Here is an 18791-nt window from a genome sequence, read left to right as displayed (position 1 = left end):
TACCACATGGCATCACGGAGTGCATCAGTATCCTTACCACTCCATGCTAGGGAACAGCTAGGAAAACCACAGCTTCACATACACAGATTGTGAATCACAGTCTTTTTATTTGTAGCCACAGTGGTCTATATCTGTGCACTCAAATGGACATAAATATTTAAATCCTTTCTAATTTTAAATTATCACTCTGTTAAGTTATGTTAAACATTTGTGTAATGTTGCCTGTAGTTATTTTTGCACATTGATTTTCTGCACTGTTTTTCCACCACTCAGTAAAGTTCAGTTTGTGGAGAATGAAATTTATCTTTCTTAGGGTATGTCTACACTACGAGAGTACTTCGATATAACTTAAATCGAATATGTGGAATCGATATTACAAAGTCGAACGTGTGTTTCCACACTAAGGACAGTAATTCGACTGTGTGAGTCCACACTAACGGGGCAAGCGTCGACATTGGAAGCGGTGCACTGTGGGCAGCTATCCCACAGTTCCCGCAGTCCCCGCTGCCCATTGGAATTCTGGGTCGAGCCCCTAATGCCTGCTGGGGAAAAAAATGTGTCGAGGGTGGTTTTGGGTAACTGTCGTCATCCAACCGTCACTCCCACCCTCCCTCCCTGAAAGCGCTGGCGGGCAATCAGTTCGCACACTTTTCTGGTGATTGACAGTGCAGACGCCATAGCACTGCGAGCATGGAGCCCGCTGCGACCATCGCTGCAGTTATGGCCGTTGTCAACACCTCGCACCTTATCAGCCACCTTTTCCAGAGGCAGATGGTGAGAAATCGGGCGAGAGGCTACGGCAGCGCGATGAGGACATGAAGTCTGAGAGTGGCACAGACCTGTCACAAAGCACGGGACCCCGCGCCGTGGACATCATCGTGGCAATGGGTCATGTTGATGCCGTGGAACGGCGATTCTGGGCACGTGAAACAAGCACTGACTGGTGGGATCGCATAGTGCTGCAGGTCTGGGATGAATCCCAGTGGCTGAGAAACTTTCGCATGCGGAAGGGAACTTTCCTTGAACTTTGTGAGTTGCTGTCCCCTGCCCTGAAGCGCAAGGACACCCGGATGCGAGCAGCCCTGACTGTCCAGAAGCGAGTGGCCATAGCCCTCTGGAAACTTGCCACGCCAGACAGCTACCGGTTAGTCGCGAATCACTTTGGCGTGGGCAAATCTACCGTGGGGGTTGTTGTGATGCAAGTAGCCAAGGCAATCGTTGATGTACTGCTGTCAAAGGTAGTGACCCTGGGAAACGTGGAGGTGATCATAGATGGCTTCACAGTGATGGGATTCCCAAACTGCGGTGGGGCTATAGATGGAACTCACATCCCTATCCTGGGACCGGACCACCAGGCCAGCCAGTACATTAATCGAAAGGGCTACTTTTCCATGGTGCTGCAAGCACTGGTGGACCACAGGGGACGTTTTACCAACATCTACGTCGGATGGCCGGGCAAGGTTCATGACGTTCGTGTTTTCAGGAACTCTGGTCTGTTTAGATGGCTGCAGGAAGGTACTTACTTCCCGGACCACAAAATAACTGTTGGGGATGTGGAGATGCCTATAGTGATCCTCGGGGACCCAGCCTACCCGCTAATGCCATGGCTCATGAAGCCCTATACAGGCACCCTGGACAGTGAAAAGGAACTCTTCAACTACCGGCTGAGCAAGTGCAGAATGGTGGTGGAGTGTGCTTTTGGACGTCTCAAGGGGAGATGGAGAAGCTTATTGACTCGCTCCGATCTCAGCGAAACTAATATCCCCATTGTTATTGAAGCTTGCTGTGTGCTCCACAATCTGTGTGAGAGCAAGGGGGAGACCTTTATGGCGGGGTGGGAGGTTGAGGCAAATAGCCTGGCTGCTGATTACGCCCAGCCAGACAGCCGTGCGATTAGAAGAGCCCAGCGGGACACGCTGTGCATCCGGGAGGCTTTGAAAGCTAGGTTCCTGAGTGAGCAGGGTAACCTGTGACAATTTTGTTGGTTTACGGAGAAGCTGAACCTGCCCCCGTTTCTTTACCCAGTGACTGTTCACTATCCTCTCCAGTTTCATACCCTGTTCACCCCGTTCACCCCCTTCCAACCCACGTTTAAAAATAAAATCACTGAAAATTTGTTAATGAACAACGTTTTCTTTATTACTGTTTTTGCGGTAAAGTGTTGAAACTGGGACGCAGACTGTGGTGGGGAGCGGGTGTAGTGTACTGATGCAAAGGACGCTTCTAAACTCGAGGAATGCCAGGCTCCTGCTTCTACAGTGGTCCGCACTGGCGGACTGATTGTTTGAACGGAGCCTGCCACCCCTCCTGTTCGGGACTCTGTGTGTGGGGGCTATGTGACTTTGTGGCAGGGGGAGGACAGTTACAGATTCCCTGCTGCGTGGCTCTGTGATCCAGGATAAGGACCGCTGCATAAGATCTCTAACCGCCCTCCCCCGCCACAAAGTCACATAGCTGCCCCCTCCACAGACAATGAAAACCACCTCCCAGACTGACCAGGGTGCCTGGTGACTGCACTGTGTGTGTGACCTGCTGCTGAACCTGCCCCCGTGTCTGTACCAACCACCTTTCCCCCCCTTAAAACAGACTGTCCTCTAAAAAAACATGATGGAAACAGCAATTAACAGAAACGTATTTTTTATTAGCAAATGGACAGTTAGGGGATGAAACTGGGATGGGGGCTTGGGTGAGGCGGGAAGGAAAGGACTTATCAAATTTTGGGGAATGACAGCCTTCTGCCACTTGAGCAGTCTGCAGGGGTTGAGTGACAGTTTTCACGGGCTCTGCAGCCCCTCCTTCTTGGTACTTTTGGTGAGGGGGGTATGGGACTTTGTGGCAGGGGACGGTGGTTACAGATAGACTGCAGCGGGGCTCTGTCCTCCTGCCTCCGGTCCTGCAGAACATCCACAAGGCGCCGGAGCGTGTCCGTTTGCTCCCTCATTAGTTCAAGCAGTGTTTGAGTCGCCTGCTGGTCTTCCTGCCGCCACCTCTCCTCCCGTTCGCTGTGTGCTCTCTGGTATTGGGACATGTTCTCCCTCCACTGACTCTGCAGGGTTGCCTCGGCTCGGGAGCAGTCCATAAGTTCTGAGAACATGTCGTCCCGTGTCCTTTTCTTTCTACGCCTAATCTGCGACAGCCTCTGGGAGGGGGATGACAGGGTAGGTCGGGAGACAGCCACAGCTGTGGGATGGGAAAAAGGGAGTGAATTCCTCAGAAAGATAAATTTTTGGGTGAACAAAGAAAATAGTCTTTCTCTGTGAAAAAGACCATTCACAGCACCTATCACATGCGCACTCAGGACAAGGTCGAATTTTCGGCCTTCGCATTCAGTCCCTGGGGTCTTGCAGTGCAGATCACAGAATCGGAACAGCACAGCGGAATTGGGTAGCGGGCTGACATGGTAAGCCGTAGACTTGGGCAGCTTAAAACTGTAATAATAGCACTGCCCTACTTTCACGTTCAAAGCAATGCTCCTATCGTTGGCCAGTTCCTGCTACCGGCAATCCGGCCAGCATGAACTCTGCCCCTGTCCCACCCCCTCGCGGCTGTCCCCGGGAAAGATCTCTCTATGCTGCCCCTCTCCCGCCTCCACCGCATGGCTGTAAACCGGCGGTTACAGTTCTGTAAAGGAACAGGGAAGCAGTCCCAATACTAACATTCCCCTAATTCAAAGCAGGTCACCATGAGCGACATCACTCTGATGCATAATTCAGACAGTGACAAAGAACGCATGCTTCGGGAAAGCCTGCAAAGACCAGGGCCGTATGCTGCCATGCTGTGCAAGGCAATGATACCGGAGTACTTGATGGTAGCCTGGCGCGGAAACGTTTCATACTACGGAGGACACAACATAGCTGCTCTGCCAAGGAACCTCATGCAAAGGCTTTCCAATTACCTCCAGGAGAGCTTCATGGAGATGTCCCCTGAGGATTTCTGCTCTATCCCGGACATATTGACCAAATTTTACTGTAGCTGCACTGGCAAGGGCTAAACAGTAGAGTGTCTAGGGCAAACCAATCAAGATATACCGGACATTGTTAGATTTTTTTTGCAGCAGTTGCACTACCAAAGACTAGAACTTTAAGTGCCTAGGACAATCTAATCATGAAAAAGCCACAGTTAATATTAATATTCTTTTCAAAATAAATGTTTACATGTTTAATCCACTTACCGGCTGATCCTTCCCCTGATTCTGGGTCCGGGTTAACGCCTGGGGACGGTTGGTACGGGATCTCTGTGAGGGTGATGAAGAGATCCTGGCTGTCTGGGAAATCAGCGTTGTAAGCGCTGTCGACTGCCTCGTCCTCCTCATCTCCTTCCTCTTCTTCCCCGTCCACTACCATCTCAGAGGAAGCGGGCGTGGACAATATCCCATCCTCAGAGTCCACGGTCAGTGGTGGGGTAGTGGTGGTGGCCGCACCTAGGATGGAATGCAGTGCCTCGTAGAAACGGCATGTCTGCGGCTGGGATCCGGAGTGCCCGTTTGCCTCTTTGGTTTTCTGGTAGCCTTGTCTCAGCTCCTTGATTTTCATGCGGCACTGCGTTGCATCCCGGCTGTATCCTCTCTCTGTCATGGCTTTGGAGATCTTCTCGTAGATCTTTGCATTCCGTCTTTTCGATCGCAGCTCCGAAAGCACGGACTCATCGCCCCACACAGCGATCAGATCCAAGACTTCCCGATCAGTCCATGCCGGGGCCCTCTTTCTATTCTGAGATTGCATGGCCATCTCTGCTGGAGAGCTCTGCATCGTTGCCAGTGCTGCTGAGCTCGCCACGATGTCCAAACAGGAAATGAGATTCAAACTGCTCAGACAGGAAAAGGAATTCAAATTTTCAAATTTCCCCGGGGCTTTTCCTGTGTGTCTGGTCAGAGCATCCGAGCTCGGACTGCTGTCCAGAGCGTCAACAGAGTGGTGCACTGTGGGATAGCTCCAGAAGCTATTAGCGTCGATTTCCATCCACACCTACCCTAATTCGACATGGCCATGTCGAATTTAGCGCTACTCCCCTCTTTGGGGAGGAGTACAGAAGTCTAATTTAGGAGACCTCTATGTCGAACTAAATAGCTTTGTTGTGTGGACGGGTGCAGAGTTAATTCGATTTAGCGCTGCTAAATTCGACATAACCTGCTAGTGTAGACCAGGCCTTAGTTCACAACAAATATTGCAGAATGCATAGAGATAGTCAAAGCAAACTGTAATTGTAAATACACATCTAACACCACAGTATTCATAATTTCAGGAAAATACCTAGTTGTATTTATAATTGTACAGCAAATGCTATACAAATCTTTACAGCACCAAAGCTCCAGGCCCAGAGAACACTGCTGTGGCTGACTGTTAAAATGCTTTTTCAAAGCCTCCCTCACCCATATAGCTTTGTGTTGCTAAGAATTGTATCCACTTCTGCCCTCTACCCTGGTGGCAGCTTTGCCTCACTAATATTATGCAGGACACAGCAAGCAGCTATAACCATTGGGATATTTTTCTTATTGAGATCCAATCTAATGAGTAAATACTACCAGTGCCACTTCAATCTAGAAAAAGCATGTTCAACTGTAATTTTGCATCTGCGGAGCCAATAGTTAATCTTTCTTGGTGGTATTGAGGTGGACAGTGTATGACTTCATGAGCCAGAGGTGCAAAGGCTGAGTCCCCCAGAATCACTATCAGCATTTCAACTTCGGCAATGGTAATCTGCCAGCAGGGAAAGAATGTCCCTGCTTGCAGCTCTCTGAACAGTCCTGTGTTCTTAAAGATGCGAGCATCGTGCACCTTCCTTGGCCACTGGTGATCTATCAATGCTTGCATAACCAGAGAAAAATAGCGCTTTCTGTTGTTGTATTCTGTAGCAAGGTGAGCTCATGCCAAAATAGGGATAAGCATGCTGTCTTTCGCCCCAATGCATTTCGGGAACCCCATTGCTGCAGATTCATCCACTATTTCCTGCAGGTTGCTGAGAGTCACAGTCCTGCAAAGCAGATGATTAATGGTCCTACAGACTTGTATGACAATGGCCTCTCACTATAGATTTCCCAATTCCAAAATGATTTCTTCACTGACTGGTAGCAATCTGGCATTGCAGCTTCCAAATTTTGATCACCACTCAATTCTCCACTGAGGGGTGAGCTCAGCACACAGATCCAGTGATGTGGGCTTTTGCATCCAAAAGGTCTGCAACTACTGCTCCTCATCCTAAACCTGCTTTATGATGAGATCCCACCAGTCAGTGCTTGTTTCCTGGGCCCAGAGGTGGCGCTCTACCATCTGCAGCTGCTCTATGAATACCAACAATAACCTTGAATTGTTTTTCATTATGCCCCTCAGCGAACTGTCCTTGAAGAAATCCTCATGTCGCCCCATTGTTGTGGTACTTCCTGCAGGCCTGCAAAGACAGGAGAATCATGCATCCTGTAGAGGGCAGACACTGAAAAGTGCTATAGAATCATAGAATATCAGGGTTGGAAGGGACCTCAGGAGGTCATCTAGTCCAACCCCCTGCTCAAAGTAGGACCAATCCCCAACTAAATCATCCCAGCCAGAGCTTCATCAAGCCTGACCTTAAAAACCTCTAAGGAAGGCGATTCCATCACCTCCCTAGGTTACCCATTCCAGTGCTTCACCACCCTCCTCGTGAAAAGTTTTTCCTAATATCCAACCTAAACCTCCTGCACTGCAACTTGAGACCCTTACTCCTTGTTCTGTCATCTGGTACCACTGAAAACAGTCTAGATCCATCCTCTTTGGAACCCCTTTTCAGGTAGTTGAAAGCAGCTATCAAATCCCCCCTCATTCTTCTCTTCTGCAGACTAAACAATCCCTGTTCCCTCAGCCTCTCCTCATAAGTCATGTGCTCCAGCCCCCTAATCATTTTTGTTGTCCTCCGCTGGACTCTTTCCAATTTTTCCGCATCCTTCTTGTAGTGTGGGGCCCAAAACTGGACACAGTACTCCAGATGAGGCCTCACCAATGCCGAATAGAGGGGAATGATCACGTCCCTCAATCTGCTGGCAATGCCCCTACTTATACAGCCCAAAATGCCAATAGCCTTTTTGGCAACAAGGGCACACTGTTGACTCATATCCAGCTTCTCGTCCACTGTAAACCCTAGGTCCTTTTCTGCAGAACTGCTGCCTAGCCATTCGGTCCCTAGTCTGTAGCAGTGCATGAGATTCTTCTGTCCTAAGTGCAGGACTCTGCACTTGTCCTTGTTGAACCTCATCTGATTTCTTTTGGCCCAATCCTCTAATTTGTCTAGGTCCCTCTGTATCCTGTCCCTATCCTCCAGCGTATCTCCCACTCCTCCCAGTTTAGTGTCCTCTGCAAACTTGCTGAGGGTGCAGTCCACGCCATCCTCCAGATCATCAATGAAGATATTGAACAAAACCGGCCCCAGGACCAGCCCTTGGGGCACTCCTCTTGATACCGGCTGCCAACTAGACATGAAGTCATTGATCACTACCCTTTGAGCCCGACGATTTAGCCAGCTTTCTATCCACCTTATAGTCCATTCATCCAGCCCATACTTCTTTAACTTGGTGGCAAGAATACTGTGGTAGAGCGTATCAAAAGCGTTGCTAAAGCCAGTTATCTCATCATAGAAGGCAATTAGTTTAGTCAGGCATGACCTGCCTTTGGTGAATCCATGCTGATTGTTCCTGATCACTTTCCTCTCCTCTAAGTGCATCGGAATTGATTCCTTGAGGACCTGCTCCATGATTTTTCCAGGGACTGAGGTGAGGCTGACTGGCCTGTAGTTCCCCGGATCCTCCTACTTCACAAGTTTGGGGGATTTTTTAAAAAGGCACAAAAATTTTGGGGTATTGCTGGATGGAGAAAGTTGCATCATGAGAACTTGACCTCTAGCTCCAGAGATCCCTGGGAAAGTCATTTCTTTCCCACAACACATTGTGAATGTTTCCCAAAAGGCATTGTGCCGGACGGTGGCATGTGGCACATTGGGATACAGACTTGTGATGCACTGCACTTTACATCGACACAAGCACACCTAGTGAGTACTCATAGCACTTACATGCGCAGCCAAATATGCACGAGTGATGTACTAGCTTCTGTGGCTGTTCGCTGATGTAACTTGCGTCAAACACAGTTTGTGTGTAGACATGGTCTAACAGTATTTCTTGAGTCCTTTAAGGAAAATAATGGGCCATTTCATCATGATTGGTCCCTTGAAATATGTGTTTACTACTTAGACTAAACTATCTGCTCCACCGTATATTTAGCTGTTACATTCTGAGTACGTTTCCAAGACCTGAAGAAGAGCTCTGTCTAAGCATGAAAGCTTGTCTCACTCACCAACAGAAGTTGGTACAATAAAAGATATTACTTCACCCACCTTGTTTCTCTGATTCCATGGCAGTTTAGTTAAAGTCCTGCACAAGTCTAGGAAAATGTATCCCTATTTTAATATATTCACCTTGAAGCATTTCTATATATTGCATTTGAAGCTCTGACTGTTATCTTGTACTGTCATTAGGTACTGGTTTTTATATACTGGTCTTGAACTGAAAATCTTAAAATTTCTGCGGCAGTATAGCTTGGCTCAAATATTTCTTCAGCATCCTTGTCTTATTCCTGTGCCATTAGTGGTCCATTGTATCAAGAAACTCATTGCGATTGCAGTTAACTTAGCACCAGGATGCCACTAATTGACCAATGTAATGTACAAAACTGGTTTTTCACAGCTCAGGGAAACGAATCATTACTTTGGTCTTGTCACTAAAACATTGACTTGACTTGCTTAATTTTAAAATTATCATTATAAAATGAAGATGAACTAACAGTGCACATTTCAAGTTGGAATAAATTAGCCTTTAATAGGTCTCTGAGTTTAGTTTCCCTTGTCATGTTGTATGGAAGATCCGGCATTTCAAAGCAAATGTTGAAAGTAGCAGCTACTCATAAGTGATCTGTGTCTTAGTTTGTTGGAATTAACAGATATACATGGAGACACTAATCTTCATTCTGGAAGCTATGGGGTTCTATTTGCATTTTAATTTTTTTCTTATTTTACTGTTTTTAAGGAATTGGTGAAAACCCACAGAAGTCTAATGCAGGACATTTTTGACTCCATTGTAAACAAAAATGACCAGAACCTGTATCAAATTTTTATTAACTACAAGGAAAGGTAATATTTATACACTAAATTTTACATACTTTAGTGATAACCTACACTCAGTCTATTGAAGTGTTTCTCTATGATTAAATACTCCATAAGCATTTATATAATTGAACTGGATATCCATGGATAACAGCATCAGTATATGTAATGGGCTTTGAATGTGGAAAGTACCAAGGAAGTGCTATTATTATTTTATAGAATGGATTGTTCATTTTCCTCCAAGTGTTTTTATCGCTGCTTTTTCATTTAAAAATAGCATCCATATTTTATATGAAATCATATAACTTATTTTGCACAGCTTCTGGCATAAAAACTATCTTCGAATGCTTTATAGAGATAAACAATACAGGTACAGAGATAAAATAATCAGAGATGGGGAGAGAAATAAAATAAGGCAGAAAGATACAGGCAAGGCATTCCAGACGGCAGAAAGGAGGACAGAAAGAAGGGTAAAACAGGCTGAGGAGAAGAGAGGAGAGTTTGAGGGGGTCCATAGAAGGTGTTAATGAAGTCACTTCTGAACTGGAAATTGAAATAATTGGGGAGCCAACTGAGTTGTTTGAGAAGTGATGCAGTCACACTATGCTTGTGAGAAAGTAGGTATAAGCTAACAGAAAACGCCTGAATCTGGAAAGCTGGATTTTTGGGGAGATGATGGGAAAGGAAGTTGCCATCAGGGCTGGCTTTAGGAAATGCGGGGCCCAATTCGAACATTTTCGGCGGGGCCCCAGCAGGGATGACTATAAAAAAAAAGTCAAAAAAGCCTTTCATTACTTAGCAACCGGTTCCCTATAAAAAGTTCTGATTTAAGGGCTGTGCCACAGTATGTATTTTTTGTACCAATAGGGTTACCATACGTCCGTATTTCCTCCCGGACGGCGATTTACGAACCAAAAAGCCTGACATGTCCGGGAAAATACGGATGTATGTTAACCCTATCTAAAGTTCTTTTTTAAAAAGATGGGCCTGAACTAGAAATGAGCTCCATTTCACATGTGTGGGTTCCCACCACTCCCTGGGGGGGGTGTGCACATGTGTGGGTCCCAGCTGCTCCCTGCCCCCCTCATTGAAGCAGGTGTGCAGGGTTATGCCCTGGGAACTGCAGGGCACCACTGGACATGGGGCTGGCTGGAGGCAGGGCAGGGCTGACTGGAGGTAGGGTCTGGCTGCAGGCAGGGCAAGGGGTGCGAGTCTGCCTGGAGACAGAGGGTGTGGGGTGGGCTGGCTGGCTTCAGGCAGGGCCGCAGGGGTTGGCAAGGCTGGAGACAGAGGAGTGCGGGACTGGCTGGCTTCAGGCAGGGGGGTGCGGCAGGGGTTGGCTGGAGACAGGGCAGGGGCTGCGGGGCTGGCTACAGGCAGGGCAGGGGGGGCAGGGCTGGTGCGGGAAGGGGTGTGTGCGGGGCTGGCTGGCTTTGGGCAGGGCCGCAGGGGGGGTGCGGTAGGGGTTGGCTGGAGACAGGGCCGGGGGTGCGGCAGGGGCTGGCTGTGGGCGGGGGGTGCAGGGCTGGCTGCGGGCAGTGGCAGGGCAGGGAGTGCAAGGCTGCTGCAGGCAAGACGGGGGTGCAGGGTTGGTGCAGGCAGGGCACGGGGTGCGGGGCTGCTGCAGGCAAGACGGGGGTGCAGGGCAGGGGGTGCAGGGCAGGGGGTGTGGCAGGGGCTGGCTGCGGGCAGGGGGTGCAGGGCTGGCTGGAGACAGGGCAGGGGGTGCGGGGCTGGCTGGAGACGGGCTGGTGCGGGCAGGGCAGGGGGTGTGGGGCTGGAGACAGGGCAGGGGGTGTGAGTCTGGCTGGAGACAGGGGCTGGCTACAGGCAGGGCAAGGGATGCGGGGCTGGTGCGGGCAGAGGGTGCGGGTACAGCCCACCCTGTACGGTAAGTGCCCCCTCCTCCTCCCTCCCCCACCGGGGTAGCAGCAGCAGCAGCCCAGGGCTCGGGGGCTATTTAAAGGGCCCGGGAATCCCCTGCTTCCACCGCCCCATCCCTTTCAATAGCCGCGGGAGCCCTGGGGAAGCGGCGGGGCTCCAGTGGCTATTTAAAGGGTCGGGGCGGTAGAAGCAATAGGAGCCCCGGACTTTTTAAATAGCCCCCAGAGCCCCGCAGCCCTACCCCAGGGCTCCAGCAGTGGGGCTCTGGTGGCAATTTAAAGGGCCTGGGGCTCCCTGGGGAAGCCGGGCCACCCGGGTACAGCACACTGGCTCTTGCCGGTACACCGTACCTGGGCTTGGGCGCGGGGCCCTCTTAGGGGCGGGGCCCGATTCAGGGGAATTGGTTGAATTGGCCTAAAGCCGGCCCTGGTTGCCATAATCACATTGAGTGGAAATGAAGCCATATATGAAAGTTTCAGTAGAGGAGGAGCTTATGGCAGTGGTATGTGTGTGTGGGTAGATGGTGACAGACTGAGGGAAAGGGTGATTATTGGAAGGATATGGGCAGTGACGGCAAATGGCAGGTCTGAGTGTAGAGGGAAACTACAGGAGCAGGAGCTGGGTCTCAGGATGCTCCTTTTCTCCAAAAGAAGCAATGTAACTTAAGGAAGCTGAGAGGAAACTACAAGTTTATTTTGTCAAGGGAGGAGAGATACTGGCTCTAGCTCTATTTGTATTGCAGTATACGTTTAAAATAATAATTAAAGGTGAAAGATGGGCAGTTAGTATCATCACTTTTGAAGTGGAAGCTAAGGCTAAACAGAAGATGATCAAGAGGGAAAAAAAGATTAAAAATAGAAGGCAAGAACTGAGGCTTGTAGATCCCCAAAGATGGAGCTTGCAGTTTAAAGAGGAGTCACCTCTAAAGATTTAGAACAGTTTGAGAAGAGTGGAATGAATCGTTACTGAAGGGAACGGGAAGTTCCTGGTACAAAGCTGGATTCTTTTCAGTAGCTTTACAAAAATCAACCAGTGGCTACCATGCTGATCTCTGACTGCTGTTAAGAATTTCTTGCATTTACATATGTTAGCTATTATCTTGACCCAAAGCCTCATGGAATGTAAACTCAATAGAAGCTGTTAAATCAGTTTGCAAAACCTACTGTTGCTGTAAAAAGAGTGGATGTAATTAATCCTGGGCTAATCCTATGTAACAGAATTTATTCATTGCATCCCTTGAAATCTGTCTCTTAACATTGTAAATACTAATGGCTCTGGTGCTGTTAAGGAGCAGTTACATTGCTTTGCAGCCTGAAACAAATGCTTTATTGTGTCAGTGTATGCATGTCAGTGTTAAAGTGAATTGAAATGATTTTACAGCATTTTGATTATGATCTTTAGGATTTTTCAAACATGCACCTGATTATATTCTTGGGGAAGCTTTGTAATACACATTTAGGGCCAAGTTATTACATTTGGATATGTAGGTACAGCTCCCAATTGAAGGGAAGAATGTGACCCATATATTTGTTTGTGAAGTGTGAACAAAGACTGTTTCTGTTTTTTTTTAAAAAACCACACACACTCTCTCGCTTGTTTTTTTTTCTCTTGCTTTGGTTTAGAATGGTTATTTATGGGCAGTACTGCAGTCAAGTGGAGACAGCCATATCCTGCTTAGACAACATCTCTAAGACAAAAGAAGATGTTAAATTGAAGCTAGAGGTACTGATATTTATTTTTTTATATACAAATATATATCTGCCATCCCCCCCCCAAAAAGAAAACTGTCCATTCTGACATGTGGGTCTATGAGTTTCTTTTCTTTTCCTTTTTAACTGGAGTAACTGATCAAATGAACGTGTCAGGTAGAGACAGAAGAGGTTGAATCCTGGTCCCAGTGAAGTTAGAAGAAGTCTTGCTAATGACTTCAGTGGGGTCAGGATTTCACCCAAGAAGTGGTTTTGTCAATGAAACACTTTTTTCTCATAGTGTTTTAGGTGAGTGTGAAGGTAGCTGAGAGTAAAATATGTTAATGTTATAATTAGAATAACATGTAAAGACTAAACTCTGCCCCAGGCACATCTCTGCACAAGCGATCGTGTGTAAGACGCACCACCGCAGATGTTCAGACAACCTTGGAAGCACAGTTCCTCTTTGGATAATCAGCTACAGCCCTTTATAGGGTACAGCATACTGCCCATCAGCTTTGGTGGGGAAGTGAATGTGCAGGGTGGGAGTTTGATGATCCCATCTGTAATAACAGGATTTCTAGTTTTTAGGTTTACTAGTCACCTTCAATCCACACAGTTGTCATGCCTGTTGTGCTATTTATGCCTACATCTAATAAGAAAAAGAGTCTTCTATTTACCTGCAGTGTTGCACTTGAACTACCTGCTGGGCACTAGCCAGAGTGATTCCAACTGCTATCTCTGTTGCTCTTATAGACACTCACAGCTTCAAATCAACAAAACTCTGTGTGGTTTCTTATCTCTAATTACAGTGTTTTTACCATAGTCATCTGAACACCTGAAGAATAAGATCTGGTTCTGGATCAGGATCTTGGAAACCTCAAAAATTCAGGGGTTTTGGTTCAGCTTATCACTATGGAGATGATTTTTTCCTCATTATGGTGGTATTTAGTATCCTAATATCTGGGTGATCTGGCAAACTTATATATCTACTTAAAAAAATTAGGAGTGTACTTTGTATCTTATTTTTATTTTGCAAGAATCAAAGTTCAATCTTTTATTTTATTTTTAAAAACCAGGAATGTTCCAAGAGGGCCAACAATGGGAAATTTACTTTGCGGGATCTTCTAGTGGTTCCTATGCAACGAGTTCTGAAATATCATCTGCTGCTGCAGGTACTTTATTTTTGAAGTTTAAAGTGATTAAGTGCAAAGCTGTGATGGTTTATCATCAGAGGATTGTTATAATGAGGGTTCAGTGTCTTTATTAAAGGACAGTGATTAACATTTTTATTGACTTGAATTGCGACTTAGCTGTCTGGAAGTTAAATCCAGTGCAGTTCAGCCTTCTCTGTGGTGATCATTCCACACAGTTGAAGCATATCTGCGAATAACAATCACTCTTCATTTAATGGCTTATTTAAAAGTTAGTGGTGGCAAACTATGAGAATGGTGGTTTTGTAATGTAGACCACTACCCCCAAAGACTAAGCTGAATGAGACTATACCATTCTTTAAGATACTTCCCTGCTATAGTAAATAATAATAAAACCATATTTATTTTGAAATGCTTCTTGTTATAACCCACAAAGCTCTTGGCTTCCACAGTTAGTCTTATAATGAGGGTGGAGAGTCTTATAAATTTAATTTGATAGCTGTTCCAGGAGACTCATTAGTTCAGCAGCAAAGAAATATATTACTGTATTAGATCGTCAACCTTGCTGATACTTGTAAAATGTCATTTTAAAAAGGGCTACTACCTTTATGTGAAGCATAATTTTGACTCTGCAGTGCTTTGTGTAATTCAAACTTATTACATTTCTTGAAATATATCTATATAAATGCAAGTCATCAATATTCTGATCAACAGAAAATCACGAAAAAACAAACAAACAAACCAAAGCTGATGACAGAACCACTTTCTTAAAACATTTGAGACCTGAACCAAAGCAATATAATCAAATTGTATATTATGAAAAAATAATATGAAAGATTATGTCACTTATAATGTTTTAAAGTGTGAGGCATCATAAAACTACAATCAGGTATGTAACGGGGTGTCAAAATATATCACAGTATTTTCAGGAGAAAAATATCCACAAAAATTGCTAGAAAAACTGCACTTTTAAGTAGAAGCATCTATTCCCACCATTTTCTAGTGTTTTAGCAATATATTATGTTTGGTTACAACATATAGTCGTCTTATTTCTCTCTGGATTTTCTTTTTTGCTTTTAACTAACCCATTAATTTTTCTAGATTCTAGATGGGCTATGTATCTTTTAAAATATAGCAAATAGCTTAACATTCTTATACTGTCAAGATATGTCATCCACATTCAAGTCTATAAAATATTATATAAATGCAGCTAAACTTGTACTTAAGAGTAGTGACTATCTCATTATGCTTAGTCACATATTTTAGCTAAAGCTTTTGTTAGCATATATTCCTACTTCATCTTTGCAAACAAACTCATATTTTGGAGTTTTGACTATTCATGTTATTGCTAGTAACATGAAAACTATCTAATATTGTTTGCCTAGGCTTTCAGCACAGACTACCTCTCAGGGAATTCTGTGCCAAAAAATTTAAAATTCTGTGCCAAAAATTGTTAAAGGTATACACATAATATTTTAAAATTCTGCAAATTGTATTTGTCAATAAATAAATGTGGCTCCAGCATGGCAGTGGGGAGCACAGGCCATGGCTGCATTGAGGTGGGAGATCACCCTGAAGCCCCCACCTCCTCCAGTACAGGGCCTTGGCGGTGAGGCTGCACCTGACCCTGACACAGTGCAAGGGCTGGGCCTGCCTCAAAAACACCTCAGGACCCTGCCTCTCTGTGCCAGGCACACTGAGAGTGGGTGGGCAGGCTCAGCCCAGCAGGATCCAAGTTTGGAGGGGCATAGTGTGGGGAGAACCTGGTGTGGGGTGAGAGGTTTCTGGACAGGGTAATCTGGGTGCAGGCAGCTCAGTGGGAGATCTGGATGCACAGGGACTTGTTGGGGGGTTCTGGGTGCAGGGGCAATGGGACTCTGCAGTGGATCCAGGTGAAGATGGTTGGGACTCAGCACGGAGGGTCTGGGTGTGGGGAGATGGGGCTCGGCAGGGGGGTCTGGGTGTGAGGGCTCAGTGGGGGGACCTGGTGCTGTGGGAGTGGGGGTCCAGGTGTAGCTGGTTGGGAATCAGTGCAGTGGAGGTCTGAGTGTGGGGGGCTTGTCGGAGGGGTGCAGGTGTAGTGGGGTAGGGCTTGTCAGGGTGAGGGTTCGATGGGCCTGCTTAATGGGAGAGCCCCAGCTGCTGCCGATGCGATGCTGCATGTTGGGCTCCTGCTTCCCCCCATGATTCACCTATCCCCTTTTCTTCTCCATCCCCTCCCCTCACTCCCACATTCCCCTCCCCCTGCCCTATTTCACTCCCTTCCTTCCCCACTGCCTCTTCCCTCCATCTCCCCCTTCCCTCATTTCTCCACCTCCCCCTTTCCCAGCCCCACCGCTGGCACTCACTGTTGCATAGAAAACAAAGGCTGCCAGCACACAGAAGAGGGGAATGACTGGCACTAGGACCCAGGAGGCGGTGTTCAGCTGTAGAGTCAGCAAAACCCAGACACAGCCTCCTTCAGCTGGGCAGCTCTGCGCTTGCAGAGATGGGGGAGGGCCAGGGGCAGTGGCACGTAACCCTGTGTGCCTCCCCCTGCCTCACCTCTGTTTGGTGAGGAGCAATTCCCCCCAAACACCTGTGCCCATGGTTGTACCCCTTCTTCCCCCCCATGCGTCTTCCATTTGCTTCCTTGCCGTTTTCTGCATGGAAGCACAGGAATTCTGCGGGAGGACCGTTTTCTGTAGGTGCGCAGTCACGCAGAATTTCCCCAGGAGTAACAGATATATACAGTAAGGATCTGAGTGATAAATTTTAATTCTTACCAGAATAGAATTAGCTTTTACTGACTGTTCATTGTCAATATTGTTAGTATTTAGGAAGAACAGTGCTCACACTTAACACTTGCTATTTAACTATTTGTGGTAATCCCTAGTTGTGATACGTATAGGGAATCATAGAGAAAAATAAATAAATTCTAGGGCTGTTATCGATTTAAGGCAAAATTGGCAAGCTTTTAAGAGTGACCAGTGCACAATAGTCATTTTATTTCAGTGATAAATGTGTAAACTGATTGGCAGCTGGCTGAGTGAAAAGTTGTTATAAGAAATATCCCTGCATTTTGCCAAATAGGAACTGGTGAAGCACACTACTGACCCAAATGAGAAGGAAAATCTGAAGCTGGCACTTGATGCAATGAAGGTAAGTGTGCCATGGCAGGTAGATGTTTACATCTTCACTGCCAGTTAAAATGGTTGGGGCCTTTTTCAGAATACACAGGCATGCAGAAGTGAAGTTCACAGTATATTTTCTACTGAAGGAGGTCCTGCAATTCACAATAGAGCTAGCAAATCTTTGTTAACTAGCCACAAACTCTTGTGTAAGGAGGCTAAATCAAGGATATTGCTACAGGATTTTAGTAACTGAGTCAATAGGTTATATATGGTATGGAGTAGAGATGGTTGGCTTCTATTTACTTGTAATATCCTAACTTTTACATTCTGTCCCATAGTTTTCAGCCTCCTAACCGAAAAATTTGCCTTTCCCAGTTTTACTAGTCTTTTACAAAATGGGTAAAACTTCCATTACTGCAGATCACCTCAAATTTTGGTTAACAGTTTCCAAGTGAGATAAACACAATTCTCTTTCCTCACAATTTATATCCTAGTGATGTCTTTGTTGCCTTAGGCTAGAAGGCGTTAATATCTCTCCTAGTGACCATTACTCCACATGCTACTGCAAATGGCACAAACAAGTGCTTTTTAAAATAGCAGTATCTCCTTACATGTTTGGTGCTGTATCCCGTGGCAGTCTGCAATTCCCTCTGCAACTAGCTCAGGGCAACGTTGGGCATGCGGCTCGCCAGGGTAAGCACCCTGGCGGGCCGGGCCAGTTTTATTTACCTGCTGAGGCGGCAGGTTCGGCCGATCGCGGCCCCCACTGGCCGTGGTTCGCTGTCCCGGGCCAACGGGGGCGGTGAGAAGCGGCGCGGGCGAGCGATGTGCTGGCTGCAGCTTCTCGCCGCCCCCATTGGCCCGGGACAGCAAACCACGGCCAGTGGGGGCTGCGATCGGCCGAACCTGCCGCGTCAGCAGGTAAATAAAACTCTCCCGGCCCGCCAGGGTGCTTACCCTGGCGAGCCGCGTGCCAAACATTGCCGACCCCTGAACTACCTGTACTCTCTTAGTTTCCTTTTCTTCTGACGCTGTGCACTGAGTTCAGTTATTGTTTTCATTATATTTTCCCATTCTATCCTTTTCCTGGTTAATATGTTAGAAAATTGTTCCATTTAGTACAAATTTCCTAAAAATTTTTTGCTCCTAGATATTACAGATTATATATTGCTGAGGACACACAAATGAGGACAAACACCTTATGTTGAATAGAGAAAGATAAGCAGCAAATTTACCAGCACATTCAGAGCACAAATATAGAAGATATACCAGTCCACGGCTTAAGATCATACCTAAACTTTTTCCAGATCCCAACACATAGGTGCAAGAGATTTATTTCCCAGTGTCAGTCAGGCACATTATTGTTCATGGGACCTGAGAAAGCTGGCTGTTGGTATGCTATGATATACCTTCTGTTTTGCTATTCAGACATTACTGCCCTCTTATTATATGCCTGGGTCTTGAAGTTGTAGATATTTGGGCACCCTACTAAACCTAGCCATGATTACTGCATATAGGAGCAATTAGAGCCTCGACGTGGTTACATCTTTTACGCAGGCCTTGGCATCAGATCTCTGAAATCATGTTCAAATATCAAGACCAAAGGAGGTATCCCAATCCCAGACTGAAAGAAGCACTCCACCTTTAACTTAAATGCTGGTTCCTGTAGGTGGAGATGACATTCCTTATTTAGCTATTACATTTTTTTTAGCCCAGCTGATAGCAGTGCTTCTTTGTGCCTGGCTGATTTGGGGTAGGTCGCTCTCAGTCTGTCCAATTGGAGCTCTTTCACTTTGGATAAATAATTAAATATTTTTTGGAGCACAGCCATGAAC

The 18791-nt window shown here is 46.4% G+C and overlaps 1 protein-coding gene across 6 annotated transcripts in view; it reads left to right on the top strand.

The window, feature by feature from the left end:
* The window catches only part of VAV3 (vav guanine nucleotide exchange factor 3), a 258222-nt gene that overhangs the window by 103996 nt on the left and 135435 nt on the right, over positions 1 to 18791 (top strand). For all 6 annotated transcript variants that reach the window (XR_010589723.1, XR_010589724.1, XR_010589721.1 and 3 more), the window contains exons 8-11: positions 9041 to 9144; positions 12624 to 12723; positions 13769 to 13864; positions 16916 to 16984. Coding sequence is in view for 2 of the 6 variants with exons in the window: in XM_065554296.1 (XP_065410368.1) it covers positions 9041 to 9144; positions 12624 to 12723; positions 13769 to 13864; positions 16916 to 16984 (369 nt within the window). In the remaining 4 variants the exon portion in view is untranslated. The remainder of the gene's footprint in view (positions 1 to 9040; positions 9145 to 12623; positions 12724 to 13768; positions 13865 to 16915; positions 16985 to 18791) is intronic.

Source organism: Chrysemys picta, chromosome 8 (genome assembly GCF_011386835.1).
Source record: "Chrysemys picta bellii isolate R12L10 chromosome 8, ASM1138683v2, whole genome shotgun sequence".
Lineage (NCBI taxonomy): Eukaryota > Metazoa > Chordata > Testudines > Emydidae > Chrysemys > Chrysemys picta.
The sequence above is the reverse complement of the archived record's forward strand: the minus strand, read 5'-3'. Positions and strand labels throughout refer to the sequence as shown.